The 25,733-nt window shown below is 39.4% G+C and overlaps 1 protein-coding gene across 1 annotated transcript in view; it reads left to right on the top strand.

Moving 5' to 3' along the window:
• Positions 1–25,733, top strand: part of robo3 (roundabout, axon guidance receptor, homolog 3 (Drosophila)) — a 100,556-nt gene that overhangs the window by 31,565 nt on the left and 43,258 nt on the right. The window contains exons 3-6 of the mRNA XM_086012482.1: positions 12,105–12,262; positions 12,792–12,912; positions 15,222–15,360; positions 18,335–18,462. Coding sequence (XP_085868608.1) covers positions 12,105–12,262; positions 12,792–12,912; positions 15,222–15,360; positions 18,335–18,462 — 546 coding nt within the window. The remainder of the gene's footprint in view (positions 1–12,104; positions 12,263–12,791; positions 12,913–15,221; positions 15,361–18,334; positions 18,463–25,733) is intronic.

Here is a 25,733-nt window from a genome sequence, read left to right as displayed (position 1 = left end):
ACCCGCCCTCTTTCTCTTTTGTGTTTTTGTGATTGACACTGAGAGCCTCCTGTCCACTGCTGCATGTGGGGCCCACAGTCAGTCTGTGCTGCTGCCAAGTAATCCCCCAACTCCATCTCGCCGTCTCCCTGAAACCCCTCCCCCTTCGCAGCACTCTTGGTGTGACAGGACACCTCTGTGGAGCAAGGCCTTGCCATTTATGAGCGCTTAAGAAGCCATGAAACATCACACCTTGATAGATAATGAAGGATATAGGGGGCTGCATATTAGCCAATATGTTAGCAAGATGTTAGCCAAGTGATTATTGTATTGCCTATGGATAATCATGGTTTTATGTGAATCAGTATATTAGTGATACATGGATCAGATAGTAATTATGTTACACATTTTTTGTAATGGCATTACACATTTATGGTCATCATACACAGTTATCTAAATATCTTTAATAGCTAAGAAAGAAAACTCTTTGTGTCTTGTGTAAGATCACAGACACGCAAACACATGTACACCCACACACGCACACACCAACAGGCATTCATTGTTATGCATACTTTTATCTGTACACGCTTATACACACAAGCTTGTGGAGGCAACGTGGCCTCGAGTTGTTTCACAGGGCCGAGTCCTTGGGACTCTGGAGCCACCAGCCAAGGGAGGGACTCGAGACGCCAAGATGACCTGAGACTTGGAGTGATAACGGAGGGAGAAGATTTTTTGAGTAGATTCCTCTGTTAGGGCAATATGGTATATATGTGAGGGCTGCATTTTAGATGGCGCGCTTTTCACGGGTACGAATCCTAGCGAGGGTAAGGAAAGCAGCCCAGCTTGACTTTTGTCAGATTCCTGAACTTCAGAAACTGAAAGTAACAGACGGAAAATTCAATCCACTTGTGTGAGCCTTTATTATTATTTTTATATTTGAATGCCTTCTTGAAAGATAAAACGAACACGCAGTGAGTTGTTTTTGTGAATTGATAATTGGGCTTGCGCCCTGGTGACCCAACCCTGACAACTCCAACAATAAACTCATCAACATCACCCACATTCACCCATTGCTGCTGGGTGGATGGCAATATTTCAGATTTTATCACTTAATTTAATTTCAGACAGTTTTTTACTCGAAGTGACGTTGATTAAATATTTTAAAGCATTGTAAACAGGATCTGAGCATGGTAGGAAAATTAAATTGAATGTTAGCCTGATGATTATGTTGTTATAAGTGTTTTATCTATGCTAATCGCAGGCTTAACATCTGCTTGTAATGCATCACACTGACTTGTGGATTTAATTTCAGCGTTATCTCAGCCCGGTGGCAAATAATTAGTTTTCTAGAGGTCTGCTGGGAGAAATAAGGTTTTGCACTGCATGTATTTTCTGTCAACCTGTGGTGTTAATCACTAGCATACAAGCCTCTAGGTATCAGCCTCTTGTATCAAACTGACTGTACAAGTTAATTTCACTTGAATGGCTGTTTGTTTCTGTCAGAAGAGATGAGACATTATCTGTTGATTCTTGGGAGCATTCTTTTAAAGTTAGAAGTCCTAATCGCTACTGGGACCAGCCTTTCAACCATGAGCCCAGCCTTTGGGAGCAGCTCGGGTGTGGTGCTGTATGTGTGCTGAAAGAAAATGGAGCGAGTTAATTTAAAGGGAAAAATACAACAGACATTGATCTCTGACTAAGGTACTAAAAGTGGCAGGCCTCAAACACAAAAGGTGACCCTTCTGGGCTGGTAGAAGGAATAATTGAAATGTGATTCACAGTCATTCATTTTATCACAGGCTCAGTTTCACGTGTTGCTGTATACATACATATACACATATACATTTACATATATAAACATGACAAGTTTAATTTAGTTCTCCAAATGAGCACCACCATTTTACCTGACAACAAACCTCATTGATTAAAGACTTGTTTTTTTAAGGCCCACAGGCCACATCTGGCCCATCAACAGTCTCTGAGTGACCCTCGCACCCTTGATTAAGTTGATGAAAATTACAATTTTCAACACGTTTCTTGGAGTCGAATTTCGGCGGGTCGTCCGAAAAATATGATAGAGAAAGGTGTGCTTTCGGCGGATAGCCAAGGCGGAGGAGTCGTCCCCTACGGTTGGAGCTCCGCACTTTGAATCACTGCTACCAAATCCAAACCAAAGGTTGAAGATGCATATTTACACGTGTATCTAGCATAAATACACGTCCCGAAGCAGAAAATGACATTAATTTCAGTGTACATGTAACCCCTATCAAAATAACGGCACGTGGCCAAACTGTCATTTTCAGGCGCTGAAATGCTCATTTTGGACATAAAAACCAAAAACCTGCCAAATCCAAACCAAAGGCTGTAGATGCATATTATTTGTATGTAGCCTAAATAGACATGTAGCCAAAAATGGCATTAATTTCAGTGTACACGTAACCCCTATGAAGAAAAGCACACGAACAGCACAGGGAACAGTGCAGCCACACAAGGTGTTTTAAGCCACAAAACAACAAATTGTCTCCGAAGCAAGGGCTTTACAACCATATTTGGGGGCGGGCAAGGTCCCCTGAATGGCTTAAAAGTAAAAATAAAATGTAAAAAAATGTGCTGCTTTTACTGTGATGTGTACATATGTCGGAAGTGCAAGCAAACAAGAGCAGCGACTTCTTCAGTCTTCAGTGTTGCCAACTTTGAGATGTGGTCACTGACTTCTCAGACTATTGAGCACTATTTTATCAACCAACTAATAGTGCCAACCTCAACTGTGGTCCTCATGCTAGCAACATCAAGTCCCGCACAGTGGAGGAAAAAGAGGAATTTTCCCTTTTAATGATTCCGTAAAAACATTAAATTGTTTGTAGTAGTCATAATGTAACCACACTTAAAAAATAGAATAGAAAAGAATAAATCTATATACACCGTTTGGTCTGTTCGATACGGCTGAAAAATGCATCAGAATGTAAGTATTTAATATCAGTCGATATTGAAAATGATTTTTTTTTTTTTTTACCTAATCAAAAGAAAACATTAAATGGGTTGAAGATAATCGTCAATAAAACTATCCACCAGTCAAAATATCTGGTACAAGAATTTGTTTTCAAAGTACAAGTATTCCCACTTACGGACCTCTGTCAAATGGAAATTCCCTCACTCGTAAAAAAAATGTATGCATTAAATTTTCTTCCACTATATTACATTAACGATCGGTAGTTTCGGTACTGTATCCAGAACCCACAGGGAAGCCCGCAGTAGCGTAAACTCAAGCAGCACCCGCTCGTGCTATGGAAAAACTCTGACCGCTCCGCCATCATCGGATCCAAAGTGGCGACATGTAAATTACTTCTTTGGCATGCGTTTTGCTGAAATTGCGAACGATTTTAAATTCATTCATTTACATTTTTGTCTGTAGTTCATAGCACCCAAAAGAAGAAGAAGAACGGTAATGACCGTGAAAGAGAGAGTGAAATGCATCCGATTATGCAAGCTGGACACTAAGTAAAAAAACATCCAGGAGACACTTGGAGTCGGAAAAAACTATAATCTACGAGAAACTCCTGATGTAAAGCCACCGTCCAGCAAGACAGCTATGGCGATGGCATGAAAAATGCTTTTGTATGCACAAGAATCCCCAGACATCAGTGATGATCAACGGGACAGTTTCTTGCAATTAGCAACAAAACTGTATGATACGCAGACAAACATTTTCATACAGCAAAGAATGAAGCCAACACAACAACTCAAAATAGACTCATTTTTTCCCAAGTCTGAGAAAAATCAACACTAAAATACAGTACAGTTTACTGTAGTTAAGTACTGTACTGCATTAGTGTTACAGTATTTACAGTATTTTTTTCAACAGTATTTGGACCATCTTTGTTATACTGTACTGTATTTTGTTCATATACCTGTACTTTATAGTTTAGTTTTTGTTTGATAAAAATTTGGGGGGAAATATTTTTTTGGGCATTATATTGCTTGTGTTTGTTGTTGCTTGTAAATTTTTCTGGTCCCTCATTTGTCATTCGCGAGCGGCCAGGCTACCTGCCCGTCATCATCAGTCTGTCATTTTTTTAACCTGTACCAAAACTGTCATCGTCAGTCCATCACTCCATCATCCTTATTTTAACCGCGTCCGTCATGACAAAATTACAGTTCATCACCGCTATTTTCGGACAAACATGGTAAACTAAAACGTGGTTGCCTCTGTAAATTTCACTAGTCCATCATTTGTCATTCCCCAGCGGCTGGCCCACCAGCCTGTCAATCGTTACTTTAACCACGCTTCCGCAATATGGGACAATGTCATTGCGGTCTTTGGGACATATTTGCAAACTTGTTCTAATAAGTTTGAAAAAAACATGTTCAAACATATTTGCAAAGTAAATTCAAACATATTGATGAAATGTAGGTTAAATGCTAAAAACATAGCATTTTCCTCATAAGTTATTCTTAAATTATAAATTAATTATTTTCCAATATGGGAAAAATGCTGAACGTAAATTATGCTCTGCAGACACAAATGTAATGTACCTTGTCTATAGCCTCTGTCTGTATTCTGCAAAATGCCTTGCATTTCGGGATTGGTGTTTTCTTCCTTCCTATTGAACATCCTATCGAACACATTTTCCATTGGTATTGATCATGTGTTTATTGCAATACATATTGATATTGACTTCTATTTCCCTGCAAAAGGCTACAATATCCAATCAGCCTCAATATTCCACTCCATTGGGCAAATTCTGTACACATAGTGTTTTAAGTTACCTATTGCCTTTTTCACACTGGCCATCCAAGCAATTTCTCGGCTTTTTCCTTGCTCATTGTCTTCTGTGTAAGGTACTGATGCTGGATGAGGGTTGAAGTTGAACTGTGACTGCTGCCTTACAACCTAGGTGTAACAAAGGCTGAACACAGCCAGCTGCAACCAGAGCATGAGGTAACACCTGGGACTCACTTTGTGTTGAAAGCAATTGCAGCAGTCGAGCTGACATCCCGATACATCTCATTTTACAATATAGCCTACCACTTCAGCTGTGTGAAGCCACCTTGGCAATGTCCCATTTCTGTGAATCTGCAAGGCACAGTTGAATAAATCCCTACTATTACACTCTGGTGTATCTATGTACTGTGAAACGAATGTGAAAGTAGCTACAGTTTGAAATTGGGCTGGGAGGCGGCTCGGCATTGTAGACATCTGTCTCATTAAGAGCCCCAATCCCTCCCCCCTTTCTGAAACCCTCTCCTGACACGCCCTTCACCAATATCCTGTGTGGGCCGTTTCATCATGGTGCAATAGTTGATAGGGATCAGAGGGGGTCCACTCTGGATAATGAGTAAGGCTGGTGTCAGCTCCAGACGGGGCCTCTGTTGGGACCAAGGCCATGCACATATATTGCCTCGAGAGAACAGAGATGACATGCTTGTGTGTATCTAAGCAGGCGTGATAGACGAACAAGAAGGATGCATGTAATTGAGCATAAGAGCAAAAATATTAAAATATTTTATTGTGTGTGTTTTGGTGTGGGTTGAAACTAAAGATGATTGCTTTATTTTGGGACAGGACGTGCGATTACAGATGACCAACAAGATCACATCTGTGTTTGAACCTCAATTTCACACACACCCTGCCCCTCTTGCTCTACGAGCAAAGGGACTGTGCGTCATTCTCTATCTGCCATATGAATATTTATACTTTGGGGCATTGGGATCTGCTGTCAAGTATGTCACCATCCTTAGGACAATACAGGCAGCGATAACGCTCTTTAATTACAAGTGAGCAGCATCTCGCCCCAGATGTGTTTTTAATGTCCACTCAGATGCTAAAATAAAAATAAAAGATAGGTTGTGGTATTTTTCACTTATGGCAGATGATGCAAGTCATGTGTTAGCAAGCATGTACAGATGGGTATCGTTTCTTACTGAGTGACCGTTTTTCACAAAGTAAAGATATAAAGTACTTGGAGCTGGGCAATTAATTGAACGTTGTATCGTGATTTCTATTTTGGATTCTCATGATCTTAAAAACATATTTGAAGAAAATACGGACGTACGAGATGGACACTGGCGGTTCTAGACAGTTTCATCTATCAGGGGTGACAGGAGGTTCAGTTGGGTGAGCGGAGGTTTTTATGTATGTACAGTGATCTCTCATTCATCGCCGTTAATGGGGGGACAGAACCCGGCGCGATAGGTGAAAAAACGCGAAGTAGCGTCGGACTTATTATTATTATTATGATGATTATTATTATTTTACATGATATTTACTGTACAGTTTTATTTTGGGGGGATTTGCACCACTGTTACACTGTTGCGAACCCCAACATGGATCCCACACTTCTAAATACTTGTTAAACAATCAATTTAACTATAAAAATGCAAAATGAAGAATGTAAATACAGTACCAAGCTGTCGGCGGTGAGAGGAACATGAGCTTCAACCACGGCAGCTGACGATCACGACGGAACATTCGCTAAAAACTACGTTAAAGTTTTAATTTTTATCATAAAATTGACTTACCTTAACTAGAATGCCATAGTGTAATTCATCCAATCCTACACTTTAAAACGCTTGTCGTCGTCTTGAAAAGTGAAAGTAAAACGGCCGCTTCTTCTTCTTCTCCTTCTCCTTCTCCTCCTTCTCCTTCTCCTTCTTCTCCTTCTCCTTCTTCTTCTTCTCCTCCTTCTCCTTTTCCACCTTCTCCTCCTTGTCCTTCTCCTTTTCCTTCTTCTCCTTCTCCTTCTTCTCCTTGTCTTTCTCCTTCTTCTTCTTCTTCTCCTTCTTCTTCTGGATTCAGTACGATTCTTCTTCTCCTACTCCTACTCGTCCTACTCCTCCTACTCCTCCTCCTACTCCTACTTCATTTAAAAAACGAAGAAGAAGCATGGCTAGGCATCATGCATTAACTTTTATCTTTGCACAATAACATCAATGAAGTCCAATAAAATGCAACGCGGGATTGTAGTAAAGGTAAGCTGTTCTAAGACAACCTAAAACAAAAGTAACAAACACTTTCACGCTTTATTTGGCAATGTCTTTTGGCAATGCCGCTGGCCGGCCGGGAGCGCGCTGCGCTGCGCTCACAACTTATAAACACAGCTGTTGTACTGTACTATCCGATTTTTACAAAACTTTATTAGAGCAAACACATCATTACAAATACGGATGAGAAAGTATCCGGCTTGACTGCCTAAATCAACGGCACATTTGAATAGTGGACGAGACTAAGCGAGAGGCTGCGATGATGCGCACCCAGTCAGATCACGCACAGTACAGTGTGTGGGAAAAGTAAATCCACTTGTGCTCTCGTTGGTCGATCTCGCGCTGGGAACCAGTCACTGCCTGTTATGAGTATGTACAAAGCCTCCGAGTCAACTCATATCTTTGAAACCATTTCTTCTTGAAAGAAAAGGGGCACGTCGTGGGAGCAAATATGCTAAAGATGCTTTTAATACATACTATGGAAACAATACAAGGAACATTTGTAATAAAATTTAGAATTTAGTATGGATAGATTACTTTACCAATAGTAGGGTGGCAACTGGGTTGGCAAGATATTTGGTAAAAGTGAGAGCTACCACCCCTTGCCACCCTGTAAAACCACCTACAGGGGTGGAAGGCAACTATACATCATCCACAAATGGAGATCTTCTTGGTTTCTTTTACTGCAAATGTACTTGGCGCGCGCCGATCTCCTGCATGGACTCCATCTGGTATTTCCACTATGTAGACAGTCTCTCTCTGCGCTGAATTTAAAGGGAATGGCCGAGAGCCACTTCGATTGGCTCGGAGGCGGTTGCTTTTCCTCCCACAACGGCGCAAACGCCCTCTTCTATCTGCGCTAGTTTAGCAAAGTACTAAAACAAAGGAAACTCCACCCATGTGCACAGCTCGCTAGGCTTGCGTTGGGCATGAAAATAGGGCCCCTAATCCTTATCTTTTCCCCTGTGTGTTACTCTGTACGCTGATGAAAGCACGCCGGATGGGCCCAGTGGTAGGGATTATGTTGGCTTTGTGGAAGGGGTTATAGGAAAGGGTCAAAGTGCATGCTCTTAATATGGGTCCCCAAGGGTCTCATGGGTAATTGTCAGTAACTAATAAACTTTTCACCCTATTTCCATATCTAGGGAGTGTGGAGGGCATGATGTTAAAGATCAGTGGCCCTCAAGGCAATGGTCTGAGATGGTCATTGTGGTTATTTCGCATCCCATTGGCATGATAACACAGAGCCAGGTTGCACTGGGCACCTGATTTACGTCATGTTGCACGACCAGACAGAGTCTTCCTCACTTTAGCAAGGCATTTGTAATCTTTGACTAGTGATTAGGTAAAACATAAATTGGGGCTACAGACGAGGTCAGGGGTGTGATCAAGCATTTCCTTGCAGCACTGTAGGACCGGTTTTCCATTAGTCCCAAACAACCCCACACCACACATCATTCCGATTGGCCCGGCACCATACTGCACGGCCTCCGTTGCTTTTGCACCCGGCGGGTTGGAAGTGCGCCTGATGGCGACATTCGCAGCGTGTTAGGTTCTGCCCTACATTTCACATGGTGAGTCTCAGCCACTAAACCATGAATTGCCTTTGCACAATGTAGCCTCGTTGCAAAGTACAGCCCATCAAATACACAGGAGAAGCTTTCCCATGTAGACAAAAACTCTATTTCCAGGTTTTAACCAGCTGCCCACCACAAGACAAAAACATAGTTTATACAGTCCGCATATTTTGTTTTCAATCAACGTTGAACCGGGGGAACCATATTTACAATTTCATATGTAGCATAGATGAATTAGTGCGACAGTTATTTCGCGAGCGGCATGCAAAGCTAACCACCATAAGTTAATTTGGAATGACAGCTCACTGTCATTCATTTAGCTGCCCCTCCAAGTGAACGGCTTGTATTCACTCTGTGATGTCTGGAGCCGGTCGGTGCCTGCCCAAAGCCGACATCCCCTGTGTGTGAAAGGCGCCATTTCTCAACAACTGTGAAAGTGTTTAACTGGTGGCTGCTCTGAGAAAGTGGACGTGTTTAGTCTGAAGTCCTCATTTTGTGATGTAGAAAGGTCAGGACAGACTTGTGAAGTGAATTGGACTGTTTTAGTAGTTACTTGTTTTAGGGTGCTCTATAGCATGCTCTATAGCAGGGGTCCCCAACCACCGGTACCGCAGGCCACTTTATACTGGGCCGCGGCAATGCTCCGCCCCCCAAGGAAGCCAAATTGTCTCCGTCGCATAACGCTAATATTAAATCCAATTCTCCGTCTCTTAGCCAATTTAATGCATCAGAATATACACGTGACGGTGTCGCATAATTTTTTCAAGCCCTAGGCTAATGGAGGACGAGGTCGATTGCCGGGATCTCTGAAATAAGTAACGGCAGTGATGTAAAGAGGAAAAAGCTTGTGGACTTTGAAACAGTGGAACCAGTCAAACGTGATATGAAATGGTTTGTAGACAATGATGATATTGACGTCTTTGTAACAGAATAGAGGATGATAATTACCACTCGATTTTATTTTAATTCAAACAGTGCTTCTATTGCCCTGGCACATTATTTTTACATGTGTGAAAGCCACATGTCTAAGCTCTCTAATTCTTTTGGAATTATGTTTTTGTCTGCCACAGGGGCTGAGATATTAATTATTTTGTAAGTGTTGAATTTCTGGGGGGCGGCACGGTTATCGACTGGTTAGCACGTCCGCCTCACAGTTCAGAGGTTGTGGGTTCGATCCCGGCCCCGGCCCCCCTGTGTGGAGTTTGCATGTTGTCCCCGTGCCTGTGTGGGTTTTCTCTGGGTACTCCGATTTCCTCCCACACTCCAAAAACATGCTTGGTAGGTTAATTGGGCACTCTAAATTGCCCCTGGGTGTGATTGTGAGTGCGAATGTTTGTGTGTCTCTGTGTGCCCTGCTATTGTTGGCAACCAATTCAGGGTGTTCCCCGCCTACTGCCCGAAGACTGCTTGTGAGGATAAGCGGTATAGATAATGGATGGATGATGGATGGATGGATGGATGGATGGATGAATTTCTGGGAAAACTTCGGGTTTTCAAAGGTAATTCCAGGATTTGGGGAGCTGTTGAGCCAGGCTCTCACAATGTTTCTGTTGTCAACTTGTTCTGGTTTCTTTTGTATAACCAGTCAATCTATGATATTTAGTGCACCAGTGGTTTCTTAATGATACTCCAAATAAAAATTTACAGCACTGCTTGAGGAGCATAGTTGTAAACAACTTTTCACATTACACTGCACTACAATGTGCACAAAAACATTGGACTTTACTTGAGAATTGGTTTTACCACCAGATATTTTTAATGATATTTTTCCTCTGGATTGTTGTCTTACTGTAGTTTATCTTTAACCTCTGGATAGTTGTTTTGTATTTACCCTATTAAATACTTTAAAATCAAACCTAATCAATATATAAAGTTGTTTTTTTTCATACAGTAGTATAAATTCTAATTCCAGCCGGTAGCACGATTGTCTCACAGTCAAGAGAAAGAACATCAAAGGGAGTCAGTTTCGTTGAGTAGGGAGGTTGCTCCAGCAAGGAACTGTCAGATGCTTAGTACATTGTAGGAAAGTGCCTCTTAATGCTGAAGCAGTCATGAGTTGTCCTGCCACAACTAACTCTTGCCTCTTTCAACCACTGAAGAAGTAAACGCTGCAGGATCTCATTGTTGACATGCTGGTCGAGCTTTTGGCCCACACTGAAAGGAAAACTTGTAGTTTGTGGTTTGGGTATGAAATACTGTATATCTTTTGACACCTGTCCTGATTTTTTTCTGATACACTGCATAAAAAGTGCATAAACGTATAAATAAGGCTTTCTCAGAAATCTGGCAAACTGTATCATACTCCTTGCCAGCTACTAAGTGAATAATGATTACATTTTAATGTCGCACATATGTGATGAACAAGAAAAATAATCTGTGGGACAAACACATACAATCTACTACGAACACAATTTTCACTGATATTGTATGCATCTCAATCTAAAAGTGAATATAAACGTGTGGTTATGTGTTAGTATTGTGAGTTAATAGTAGTAGGATGTATTACATATCTGTGAAGATTATGGGTTTTTGCACACTTAAATCTGGATTAGACTTTCATATCAGGATGATTTATTTATATCACTCATATCTCTGTAATGTAAGTAAATCAACCATGATAGCCCCTAGCATCAATTAAACATCCCACATCTCCTTGATGTCAAAATTTCAACTCTCATCAAAAGTTCAAAAGAGCAGTTCCCTCTTTACCAGGGAGAAATTGGAGAGTTGCTGCTCATCATTTTTGAGGGAACTTTGTGACAGGAATGGCATTTTTGCGAGGATTTGTTTCCTGCTTTAGGGTAACGTTAAGATTTTAGGGCAGGAATGAGCAATGTCATAGAAACCGATCCATTGTTTTTTCTCCTTTGTGAATCTCTGGAGTGGCTTAAACCAGACTTGTGGCCTGCAGGCCTCTGTGGCTTTTGGTCAACTGATTGCAGGGCATCAACCGCAACTACAAAACCACTCTATATAGCTGTAATCCGAGAGGTCACAGTGCCCTGGAGACTGAAAGTGGAAAATCCCGTTGCCTTGAGGTATATGAGACACAAAATGTAGACTATGGGTAGATGAATGTGGAAATAAAGGAGGTAACTTCACTTGTTGAAGCTATGGACGCTAACCCAAAAAATGGTGTGCTTCCTGCATTCAAATTGTCATTCTGCTATCAATGGAGTTCATCTATCTGATGTAGAAATTTCTATGCAGACACATTTTTTTTTTCTCTCAATATATCAGTGAGTGTATTTATGCATGTGAATTCGCCAGGGGAAATCGTGTGCATGCTCATGTGTGTCAGGCTGAATAATTCATTTACTTTCATTATTAATGTGCAGCAATGACAGTAAATTAAAAATATAGATAACACACAATGAATCAAATTATGAGTCGCAGTTATTCCGTGATTTATTGTGTTGTGTTGAGATGTTCACACCATTCCAGTGAACATGATGATGTTTATCATATAAACAGAAGTACATAGACATTGTTTTGTTTTTTTTTGTATAAAATTATCAATAAAAGGTTTTCCTTACCCTTCCGTTTCTCTTTTTTCTTCACCAGTCCTACGAGATGACTTCCGCCAGACACCCAGTGATGTGGTAGTGGCAGCAGGTGAGCCAGCTGTCATGGAGTGTATTCCCCCCAGAGGACATCCTGAGCCAACTATATCGTGGAAGAGAAATAATGTCCAGGTCAATGACAGAGACGAAAGAATCACAGTAAGTTGAGTGGTTGTCCACATTATCCAGGCAGAAAGAGCTTTATGCCTCCACTTATAAAAATATGTTTTCATCACCGCTGGTTTGGCCTGATGGTTTGTTCACTTTGTCAATTGTGCGCACACGTTTGGGTTTTTCTAACATGTATGTGCTGTTTGCATTAAATCTTGGGCTAGATTTACAATGTTGTGCTTAATTCCTATTTAGTGCATTTGTCTTTTTCTTCAGTGGTATGTATCTAATGTCACTGTTCCAGTATATTTCCAATTACACAAGAAACAACCCAAATCCAAAATGCAAATAACATTGTAGCACATATGGTTGTATGTGGATCAGAGGCACGTGTCTTGATCCTGCCAATTCAAAGGTGACAAGTTTGTGTCTTAGTCTTTTGATTCCAATTTTGAAACGTGTGTCGTTGCAGACTTAGCCTCTACCACTGAAATCCATTCCTTCTCCCGGCTTTCACTTATTTCCTTTAATCCCTCTCGCCATCTTCTCTATGATGCTTTTACCTCTCCCTTTTCAGATACGAGGAGGCAAACTAATGATTTCCAACACCAGAAAAAGTGATGCTGGCATGTACGTGTGTGTTGGCACCAATATGGTTGGAGAAAAAGACAGTGATCCAGCCGAACTGGTAGTATTTGGTAAGACGTTTGTGCTAACTATTTATTAAGATATGGCTAAGGTATTTGTATTGTTGTGGCATTGTGAAAAAATAATAATAAAAGTAATGTGAAAATATAATAATAACTTGGAGAATAATGTTATAGTGTGGAAACTGAAGTACCAGGAATGTTAACACAACTATGAAAAAGTCAAATAAACACTGGTCATTCTAGAGATAAATAAACATTTACTTAAAATGTGCAAAGTAATTTGTCAACAATTGCAATAAATATCTATACACATCAAGGATGCAACTCAATATACAAACATGTCTAACAAATTATTTCAAAATATTTGCATAGTCCAACGTATTTTGTAAACATAAAAAATGAAATAAAGTTGAGTTTGTCAGAACATTCACGACAAGAAACAGACCTGTTTCCAAGTGCAATTATTCTTATATTCATAATTATCAAAACAAATGCAAGAAAATAATTATCAAAACACATTTCAACCACTTAAAATATTCTGAATATTGCCAAAGTAGTGACTTGACCTTCCTTCTCTTGTCAACAAATTTTTTCTTACATTATCACACTTTTTCTTCCCGTCTCAGTGCACAGCATTCTTTATTTAAAGAACTTCTGAGCCACAATAATGAAACATTAAATCGCTACTGTGCATGTTATTTAGCAAGTCATTTCTCTGTTACAAAGGAGTGGAGCGGCACTCGCACCCAAAGTCTCGACTCGTCATTCGCCATTGATTTGCATCTTTCGCTTTAACGGAAAACAAACGAACAAAAGAAAAAAAACCCCATCACAGTCAATCAGATAAAAAAATCCAATTTGATTAACATGGTAAATAGAGTGCACTTACAACACTGTATCTACAAGAGCTTCAAACTGCACATTCACTTCTTTGCAAACATAACCCTGTTTTAACGCCTGACACGGCAAAAAGTTTAACTTTATGGATTAAAATTGCTGATCCCACACCGTGTTGTGGGCAAAGGTCAAATCCAGATCGGTTACTGCACCTATTAGTGTCGTACAAAATATATCCTCCGCAGCCGCCTCCTAAAGCTAAGTTAACTAGCTGAGGAGATATTCTGCCTGGGGCAAACACCTTTCATTTTTTTGTCATTCGTGACTGCGTGAGAGAGATTCTAATGACAGGTTTGTTCCACTACCAAGATGGGCTTCATTGGCCGTACTGCTGACAAGTTGATTTAGTTGGCTAACAATTTACATGCACGCGTAGCCACTTATGGGTGAAGGAAACCACTTCCGGGTTAAAAGCTCGATGAACCCGCTTGCCATCACACGACGGATGCGCCCTACCTACATAGCTATGTCATACACATTGAGCTCGCCAATAAAAGGACAGCACACGCAAGCGCATTGCTAGATTTCATTCACGGCACTATTGTGAGAATTTCAAAACCGCCATACTGCGATATTCTCAATACCGTGGCATCCCTACTACACACATAGAGCAATCTGGAAATATTGATTAGCTTTAAAAAGTAATTCATACTGGTTGTTGTGCTACTCTGAGCACAAAACTCTAAAATAGTGTCTTCTATTTTTTCTATTTTCTATTCTTCTATTTTTTTTCTGCAATGTCTCGAGGATTATACAGTTTGAATTCATCTGGTATAGCAGTAGCAGAAGATGAATGCTTCTCCCCTGGTTGCCCTTTTTCTTTGCTTCGTCCATGCTTTTTTTCCTGTCTCCCCTATTCTTGGCACCTCTCTCAGAAGACCAGCTGCATAACTGATTTGGAAGTGTGTATTGATTTGTAGCAAACAGATAGAAAATTGACATTTTCTTTCTGCCTCAACAAACCCTCTTCCATACTACCACCTCCTAAATGCTGCTTCTTTGATCTCTGTGAAGCCATGATGTCAAGGGTCAATTTTCATAGATTGGTTATTGGTTTGGATTAAACAAAAGTGAGGTGACCGAAAAAAATTCAGCAAGCTGAAAAAATGTTAAAACACATCAACACACTTGTGGATGGATATGTGTCAACACAAATGCAGAAGAGTGGTTGCACATTGTCTTTTTAAACCACATTAAAAGAATCCAATACAATTCAATACAAGTGCAGATAAAATCTGCCTTCGCTAAAATCAAAATAAATAAATAAATAAATAAAAATGTATCGTTGTTGTAGGTATTCTTACAGTATATCCTCACCTTTTCTGTTTCACTCATTATGGTTTAACAACTGCAAATGAAATAAATTTCAGAGCCTGCTGATGGAATGGAATGGAATTTGAAACTGCTGTGTGTCTTTATTTGTCCCTGCTAACCTTTGACACTCTTCTGTCTGATGTCAGAGAGGCCAGTGTTCACTAAACAGCCGGTGAACCAAGTGGTATTGGCTGATGATATGGTGGATTTCTTTTGTGTGGTGCATGGAGATCCAACCCCGACTGTTCGCTGGCGGAGAGAGGAGGGGGAGTTGCCCCGGGGCAGGTAAGACAGACAGACAGACAGTAACAGGAATGTACTCACTGTGTTGTACACTGAAAAAAATGGTGTGTTGAATTTACTCCTTTCATTTCATCAAGTGGTTGCACAAAATAAGATCATCTGGATCCAGTTACATTTTGGAAGTAGAATACTACTTTACTTAAAAACGTATTTGGATCCAGATGCTTTAAGTATTTCGTGAAACACTTGATGAAATAAAATTGTGTAAATTCAACTCATCATTCTTTTCAGTGTACTTATTTCATGAAAATCTAGTCGCAAGCTATTGCTGCAAGTCGCCAAATCTGTGCCAATTACCGCTAGTTAATTACGCTGTCATTGCATGATACGGCACAAGTCTCCGGCGTTAGTGGCTAGTGCCTGGCTGGTAGTTCAACAGCTGTTCCTTGGCTTACTTTATTTTTTTTAACTTATTTTTTCAATATTGTGGACCTAGATTATTCTGTAATGCGCTGTCCATGTTTAACCCATTAAGGCCTAAAGCGCCTGGCTCAACAGCTCCCCAAAACCTAAGGTCGCCTTTGGAATTACCTGTGAAAACCTGACGTTTTCAGAGAAAGTCAACACTTACAAAATAATTAGTATCTCAGCCCCTGTAGCAGACAGAAACATAATTCCAAAAGAATTAGTGAGTTTAGACATGTGTCTTTCACACAGGCAGAGTTTATTATTATTTACTGTTTCAATCGAAGATGTAAAAATAACGTGTCAGTGCAAGAGATATACTATTTTAAATTTAAAAAATAATCGAGTGGTGATTACCATCCTCTATTCTGTTACAAATCAATCAAAAAGTCAATGTCGTCATTGTCTACAAATCATATCATATCACATTCGACTGGTTCAAAGTCCACAAGCACATCATCTATATATCACTGCCGTTACTTATTTCAGAGCTCCCGGCGATCGACGGCGTCCACCAGAGCCTACGGCTCGAAAAAATTCTGTGACATCCTCCACGGTCTCGCGACACCGTCACATATATATTCTGATGCATTAAATTGACTAAGAGACGGAGAATTGGATTTAAAAAAAAGACACAGACATATACGCTCTCCTGGCTTTAAAGGTAGAAAGACGCAACAGCGCTTCCGGCTCTAGTGGTAGAACCACGGTTATGCGCTCCTGTCCTTAATGAGTTAAACAAAGGTGTCTTAAATTACACTTAATTACACAGGTCTTTGTCATTATGAAATAAATAAATAAAACCTTGTCTTTATTTATTTTATTATTTTATAAAAACAGTTTTGCTCATTAAATCATTTAAAGAAAACATTCAGCTCAAAATGTCTGGCAGGATACTTATTTTGTACAGTGTTCCACATATAAAATAAGAATGTATCCTGCCTTATATTGCGTTCTTAAATCCTAAACGGCCATATTAGACATTAGGAGTTTATTTTTTTTGTTTTGTTTATGGGCAAAAGTGTTTTATAAAATGAATGAGGAGAAAATTCTAATTATATATATAATCCGTGACTCAAAATGACCGATCTGAACCGTGACTATGTGATCCGTTGAACCACTAGTGAGTACCAAAGTCAATCTCCTGGTACTCATGTGAGTAACCCATGAAAAAAATTATGTGCACCCCTGACTACAATCATTGCGAGCATTAAAGATAAAAGAACCAGGCAGAGGTTCCCGCAGGACCTTCATGACTACTTTTGGACTGAACTCATGTGCAAGGTGTATCAGGTGATTCCTAACTTCTTCCTGTTTGGAGCGATTGCAAGTATTACAAATGACCCATGTCACAACTCTCCCCTGTCTTACATACTTTGTGGCATTGTGGAGAGTGGGGTTAAATGCATTGGGGATGTTAGTAAAAGACATTCTTGCACAAGCGCAATCACTCACTTAAAATTTGATTGAATGGTCCTTTAATGATACCTCAGGTGAAATAGGGTAAAATCTTCACTTATTGCTGCGGTCTTCAGATCTCCTCTAGGAAAGTCAGATGAATTATGCTTGATGACTGAAGCGCTACAGACCATTTTGCCATGCCTGCATTTGACTCTGCACTTTTTCTCTTTCTTATTTTTTTCTTTCCCAGATTTTTCTCCAAAATGTCTTCTTTGACATCTATTTATATGTATTCAATGATCACAGGGATTTGTATTTTTCATAGAAAGAGGGTTTTGCACAATTTTGTACTTTGAAGTGCTTGATTTAAATGCAAATGGTAATCTGAATAAACACTATGCTTGTTAGATTCTTCTCCCTCCATTTTTATTTATTAATAGGATATAAAGGGATTTTTTTTTTTTTTTTTTTTTAAAGGGAAAGTCAACCCCCCCCAAAATTATTCACTAGTCTAAACATGGCATTCTGATTGATATTGCGTTTGTGGAATATGAGCAGCACCTGTTTTAGCCCTCTCAGGCGGTGGCCATTTTGTCACCTGCTGTCGACAATCACAGTTGCTCAAGGCTCAGGTAACGACGTTGTCACGGCTCACCTGTTCTCTGAGCTGAGCCATGATTTGTTGTTATCTGAGCCCTGAGCATGTGTGATGTCATTTTCAGTTGACAGCAAGTGGCAAAATGACCGCCTCCTGAGATGGACAAAAATTTGTGGATTTTACTGCTTAACTCAGCTTTCCACAAATACAATATTTGTAGTTGTAGTTGTAGGGATGTCACGATATCCAAATGTCACAATACGGTAACTATCACGGCATTGTGGGGAGGTTGGCAATATATAAGCAGCTCACGTTACTGTATAAAAGCTCCCGATATTGTAAAAAAAAAAAAAAAAATTCACAATGTTCAGTTTTTGTACATAATAACAGCATTCACAAAGAAATAGACTTGGCCAGTCATTGGCTTCTATTGCCGATTAGCGTGGGTCTTAAACATAGGTGGCATCAATGTTGTTGCAATGTTGATTCTTTGACGTTTTGACTAAATATGTTGAATATGTTGGAATTCACGCGAGGTTGATGTGTTTGCAGATATGAGATCCGCAGTGACAACAGTTTGCACCTGAACCAGGTGCGAGCTGAAGACGAGGGCACTTACACATGTGTGTCAGAGAACAGTGTCGGGAAAGCAGAGGCAGCAGCTACCCTGCAAGTACACGGTAAGGCATTTGCAAGTACAGTTTGGTTTTCTATTTTTGAACATTATAATCTCTATTCTGTCCATCTTGAACAGAATTTTTTTTAAAACTAAAGTTATGACAGCTACCTACCATGATAGTTTCGCAAGTGTGAGATTATATAGTAACAAAATCACTTTAAAAAGTATTGGTTTAAAAATTGGTTTAGAGAATTAAATACACTAGACACTTCATTAAGTACACATACAGTATCCAATGATGTGTATGTGCTGTATCCAAAAATTATGCCTTCACAAAGTGTCATTACAAACCACTACAAACTACAACCACCACCAAAAAAGTGCTGATTACCATGACCTGGATGACTAAGAGTCTACTCAGACAACCCATTATGAAAATGTATTTAATTGAATACCTTTCGACAGTGTCAGTCAAAAGTGAACTCTATTGTCATTGCAAGCTAGTCTTTATTAATAAAGAAATATAATTTTAATGACGTAAATTCTTTTATAATTCATATAACAAAGTTACAATATAGTAATGTTTTTCACTTAAAGGGAAGTCAACCCAAGCATATTTTTTTCCAGAATATGTTCTATGCAGGCCTACTAGTTTAAACACGGCATTCTGATTAATATTGCGTTTGTGGAGTATGAGAAATCCATCTGTTCGTTATCTGACCCCTGAGCAACTTCGATGTCATCTTCGACAGAAGTGACAAAATGGCCGCCCCCCCGAAATAGCTAAAAATGGGTGCATTTTGATGCAACTTAAATTCCCCAAACGCAATATTAATCAGAGTGCCATATATCAACTAGTCGCCCTGCATCTAACATTTTCTTGAAAAAAATATGTTTGGGTTGACTTCTACTTTAATAAAGACAGCATGGTAGAGTGGAAATATAACATGTTTTTACAGGTTGTTATATAAGATTATCAAATATATTGATAAATTGCACTTGATTGTTTTACTATGACTACGTTCCACAAAATTTTCTTACCTGAACTGCCTGTAAGACATCCAATGTATTAGTGTTTCAATTAGTATGCTTTGCAGGGTTTTAAGTTATGTTGTATACTATAATCAAATGTTGAAAATGTGCGCCAGGAGATATTACCCAAAGAGACACTTTGTGTCTGCATGGTTAAAACAGCCAGCATTATGCCGCTGGGTACAGACGACTCTCTAAGACTATATAAGAGATAAAGTGAAAAAGTAAAGGTTTAAGTTCCTTTTCAAGTCTCAATTCTTCATGCCTCTGGAGAGAAAGGCAAGATCAAAAAGACTGAAATTGCATTAGAATAAAGTCAGTCCCTTGAAGAGATGCACTCTACTGCAAAAAACTGTCATTTGTGACGATAAAAGGGAATATTTAGAGCTATGCTCTACAAAAATGAGGAGGCCCTACAGTTTCTACTGACAGCTGTCAACATGCTGACATTCAAAATGACATCCATGCACAGGCAATGACAAATACAGTGTTTGTTGATATGAAACACATATGTATGTTTACAGATTTGTCAATAATCCTATAAATGCTAAATATCCTTTACTGTATAAATGTACAGAATACTCACACACACACACACACGCACACACCCACACACATGCACACTATTGTGTTTTAATAGCTGACTGAAGAAGTAGGTCCAATAGGAGTTGGACAAAGTAAGATTGAATGCGGGTCATTGCATGCAGCTACAGACTCTATTCAGGATAATAAGAATAACACACTTGGTAAAATATGCACTGGGTACTTTACTGGGGAGGAAATTAGCTTGTTTTTTGTAGCTATAACTCATTGCACATGCCATCATGTCCACTCTGTTTCATATGTAGCATACAGTGTAACATCCCCATTCACCACAAGCTCATCATCTCATTATTTTCTCTTTTCATTTCCACCCCTTTTTGCTTCCTCCCATCACAGTTGGCTCATCCAGTGAGTATCTCATTTCATGCCATATTTCCGTATGTTTGAGAGTGTGTACAGTGTGAGAGAGATGTACTTAATTTTGGGACAAATTGTTGAGAGAATTACTATAATTCCCACCCAAATACTAGGGTGGGAATTATTTTCCACAATGGTGTGTTATGTCACAATTTTACATAGCTTCCATTTGAAAGTTTAATTGAGTATAACTAGGGATGTCACGATATCCAAATGTCACGATGTGATAATATCACGATACAAACTTCACAATACGATATTTATCGCGATATTGTGGGGAGGTTGCCGATATATAAACAGCACACGTTACTGTATTAAAGCTCACGATATTGTAAAAAAAAAAAAAAAAGGAGCTCATATAAAAAAAAAAAAAACATCACAATATTCCCTTTTTGTACATAATACCAGCATTCACAAAGAAATAGGCTTGGCCAGTCATTGGCTCCTACTGCCGATTAGCGTGGGTCTTAAACATATAGGTGGGTGTGTGGAACTGCACAAATGGAAAACAACTTGTACTTTTAAACAGATGCTGCTATTAATATCGTGACTTGACGACAACGGTATATTGTGGCAATTTTAATCACGATATTGCCTTATTGTGACATCCCTAAGTATAACTAATCTTGATTACATTGAAAGTGCATGCAACCATAAAGAACTCCACTTAAAATTAATTGTTGCTCCATTTCCATGTCAAACTCGGCACACATGTCCCAGTAATGCCATCAAAACTTCCATTCTCCACCTTCGTAGCAGAATTTCAATAAGCACTCCTTGTATATTTTGTATAGGTATTTTTTTACATGATTGTTTGTGTGTTAATTAACTACAGTACATTCATATTTGAGCTAAGGGGAGGCTCTTTACTTTGTTTACGGTGGACAAGGAAAGCAAAGCTACATGGAAGTATTGAGTTTACATGTAATACGTTCTCCTCTGCTGCACTATATGGTTAACCAAGGCATGCACTTTTAACCGGAATTCTAAAGGAAACATGCGATTGCAGTAACTTTGTTTTCTTGTTCTGAAGTCACAACAACAAAATGATAGGGTTTAGAAACCGTTACGCAATTCAGTAAAGGAATCTGCACTCTTATAAGTAAGTCACTGGCACAATGAAGCACGTACTGATTCTCATTGTGTGAGGGTAATAAATAATACAATAACATAAATGATGTAATTATTATAAATATAATATGATAATAGAAAATATGTTTCTCCAAAGTATTGTGGAAATTATATATCCCGATATACTAGGTCATTTTTTTAAAAATAAAGGTAATATAATATATAATAATATAATTGAGATAACATCTCAATATAGTAAAGTAGTACCTGTAGTTCCTTCAAATTACATGATATTAATGGTAATTTCCGCTGCTCTCCTCTCCATTCTTTTATAAGACACAAGTCGGAAAAAAACAGTTTGCAAAGACTGTACACTGGCCTACATGCGCATTGAAGTCCCTAGCGGAAGCACTCTGCAGCACCCCCTTTAGGGACTCCAAAAAGGGTTGGTACCCTGAACTGGTGTTTGGTGCATTGGCACAAACAGCAGCCAGGACCCAGACGCCCAGAATGGGTTGATTGGTCATGCTTGGAGAGTGAGGCACAAAGTAGTAGCAAAGCGACTATTGTTATGTATCAATTTCGACCAGTACATTTGCTCAGCAATAGAGCTAACATAATTCCACAGACTTCAAGATAATGGCGATTGAAAGAGGGTTGTATCGTATGGTACAAAATGTTATTTTGCACTACGATATTGATGGCTTGTTGGAAAAGGTAAATACACTTCTTGTGTAACTTCATCACTCATTTGCAACAATTCCTAGAAATCAAACTCCTACTCGGTTTTCAAAAATAACATTTTTTTCTTGCTATCCCTACATACTGATAATGCTGTAAAATTCCTAATAAATGTAATGTTAGTTGAGGGAATTTGCTTAACACAAAGATACGGCAAAACTATTAGTTATATTCCGATAGCTCGCCTGCGTGTATGAGAGGAGGGTGAAAGATGAATTGACCAACATGAGCGTCAGAGTACATTAACTGGAGCACAGGTGTGCACTTCATCAGTGTGGGACGGTGAGAGCTGCCTGTCACATCATTATTCCTGGGGAATTCTTGTAGGGAGTGGGCGGTGTTTGTGTTCCCTTTCTCCATGTGTAACAGCATGAGAACGTTGTCGCAAAGGACACGTTCAGAGTGTGGGTGGGGAGCAGGGAAGGTGTGTGGCATTTGTGCTGGAGCACATTGTTTGCTTTTGCTTGTGTTGCTTATGGAACAAATTAGAATGCTCTGATCTCTCCCACTTGGAGCACCGCATGTGGTGATAAGAACCACTGGAATAGTATGTCTACTTATTTTGCATAACAAAGCTACTTTTTCAGATAAACCTTTACTAATTTTAAATCATGTCCACATAGTAACAGCAATAATACAGATACAATGCTAAATATAAAATTAACTTTAACTCAAAATTTGCAAAGGTTACGGATAATTTGGGGCTCAGTTACTCTATAGGTATAAAAGTTGAAGAATTTTAAAAAGGCGATTATGAAAATACAATTTTCCAGCCAAGTAATAAGCCTACTCTGACTCGGTTAATTAATATTTATTGCCACTCATCAGACAAACTGTTATTCTCATTAAGATTGTCAAAATGTTCTTACTAAAAAAGGAATAATTGATTGCAGTCTTTGCATCAAAACAAAATGAAGAGTGATAAGGAGTAGAACAACCAAAAATTTAAAACATGATGGTCGATATGTTGTGTTGACAGTACATATACTGTGCAGTGGTACAGTAAGAAAGAAATTTGTAGTTGTACAATTGTAGTCTGACAGCTTTTTTTTTTATACAAGTGCAACAAAAAATAATGGAATCATTCAATTCTGGGTAAAAAAATATGGAATCAGCTTTTAATTTTCAGTTATCGTTGCAGTGGATTGACATGTTTTATGGCTCCAACATGAGAGCTCTCAGTTGAAACAAAGGAGAGTATTTGAAAAAAACTTATTCAAGAAGGTAAAACATCACGGAGTATTGCAAATGATGTTGCTTGTTCTCAGTCAGCACTGTCTGAAATCTGGACCAAGTACAAACAAAAAGGGAAGGTTGTTAAAGGGAAGTGTCCTGGTAGACTGCCTCTTAACTATTTTCTTTCTTGCTTCATTTGTGATTTGCCTTGTTTTTCTCTGAAATTATGTACACATTTTTCATTTGCCACTGGGTTTACAATTCAGCAGGATGAAAACAAGTGTGGGAAATGGCAATGACATGGTGTACCAATATTTTCCATTACATTAAGTCATTGTTTGTATTTTTATCATGTATTTTTTAAACCCCTGTTTTAATTATTTTCCCCATCTTTGTCCAATGTAAAAATGCTAATGTCTCTCTGTGTCCTAAATCTAACGCTCAGTGTCGTCCCGCATGAGCCCATTGTTGGTAATTATTTATTACAGCCGTAGTCATTGTGCTCGTTTGCCTCCCTGAACCTAACATTGTTATAATCCACACAGAGCTGTGAAGAGAACCATGAACAGAATTTTTCTAACCCGAATAGGCCAACAGTATTTCTAGCTGTCACTGTATTTGGGTCAAAGTCATGTCATGTCAGACAAGGGGAAACATGTTCAGGTGTTTGCCTAATTTACGATATGGCCTGTTAAACACTAATCCCACATGTGATATAAATGGCCTTAATTGTATAGTTTTCACGTCACGTCATGCACCTTTAACATGGCCACAGCCACCATGTTGCTGTCTATTCATTGTCTTCTTCTGGTGTTTATTGAGCGTTTGAATGAATGCATTTAATAACCAACATCAAAAAGTGGTGACTCACTGTGAGGTGTTTGGCTGCAATAATACAAGTGGGAGGGACAGAGTATGATTTCATTGTTTACTGGTACCAATTTACAATCATGGCGGAAAGACTGAGCATTTGTAAAGGAAAACATGGCTTTTATGAATCAGCAGAGCTGATCTCACTCTTGCCAGATACCAAATCTATACATCTGTGTCTGTCCACTGACAGAATTATAAAGTATACATCTTAAATTGGATATTGATCGATTTAAACATGCATCCATGTCAGAAATGTAGGATTCTTTGATTACCAGAGTTGCAGCTCATGACTCCCACCAAAGCTCACGTTAGACAAAGTCATTATTGTTTTAGTGAAAGTATAACGAGCTTATTTCCGCTTGTCTTTGTACACACTTAGGCGGTAAGCGATGTATGAATTATATAGGAATCGTTATTTTTTCTGATGGTGTCACGTGCATCCAAGGTTTCTCCAAACTCTGTCAACTTCATCGTCCTCATTTTCCTCATTCTAAGACGAGTGCAAAACTTATAACATAGCTGATATTAACTGATTAGAGTCCATCCATCCATCCATCCATTATCCTAACTGCTTATCCTCACAAGGGCCGCGGGGGTGCTGGAGACTATGCCAGCTGTCTTCGGACAGAAGGCGGGGGACACCCTGAACTGGTTGCCAGCCAATCGCAGAGCACACAGAGACAGACAAACATCTGCACTCACCTACACCTAGGGGCAATTTTGAGTGTCCGATCAACCTACCATGCATGTTTTTGGAATTTGGGAGGAAACCGGAGTAACTGGAGAAAACCCACGCAGACACATGTAAATTCCACACAGGAAGGCCGGGGCCGGATTCTAACCCATGACCTCCGCACTGTGAGGCGGACGTGCTAACCAGTCAACCACTGTGCCGCCCCGATTAGAGTTATACAGAAAAAAAATAGTTAAACAACTAGTCTTTCCGTTTCAAGCCAAGCTTATCCTTTGTAATATGGCGGACAAACAAACACTGATAATGTGATCGAAAACAATCCGTAGCGCTTTGCGGCATTAAACGTTCTTTTACAGTCATCTAATCCACTCACTCCCACACATGATGGCAAAGTAACAGCTCATTCATACACTAATGTATGCATAAACCAGGAGCTGATTCAGCTGGGAAACAAACCCACAAATTACGGGTTGAGCAAAGACTCCACTATCATCCAAGCCACCCCTACATGTGTTTATTGCTTTTGAATGTTACACGGGTTGCGTTATATAGGCACCAAGTATTGCGCTTCTGTTCTCATATATTTCACATCTTGCATCAGCCTACACAGCAACTCTGGTCCTTGAGGTAGCAGGGCTGCAAATTACTGTAGTTTATTTTACCTCAATGTTAAAATCCACATTTCCAACTGCATGTCTCCACATTGACCTATAGGGTTAGTGTGGTGCCTGCGTCAATCATCCCAGGACATCATGCTCTATGAACTGGATCCCCTTTCCGATTAA

The sequence above is a fragment of the Filicampus tigris genome, chromosome 17 (assembly GCF_054856515.1).
Source record: "Filicampus tigris isolate MCC_2025a chromosome 17, RoL_Ftig_1.0, whole genome shotgun sequence".
Classification (NCBI taxonomy): Eukaryota; Metazoa; Chordata; class Actinopteri; order Syngnathiformes; family Syngnathidae; genus Filicampus; species Filicampus tigris.
This window is presented reverse-complemented; position numbering and strand designations above follow the sequence as displayed.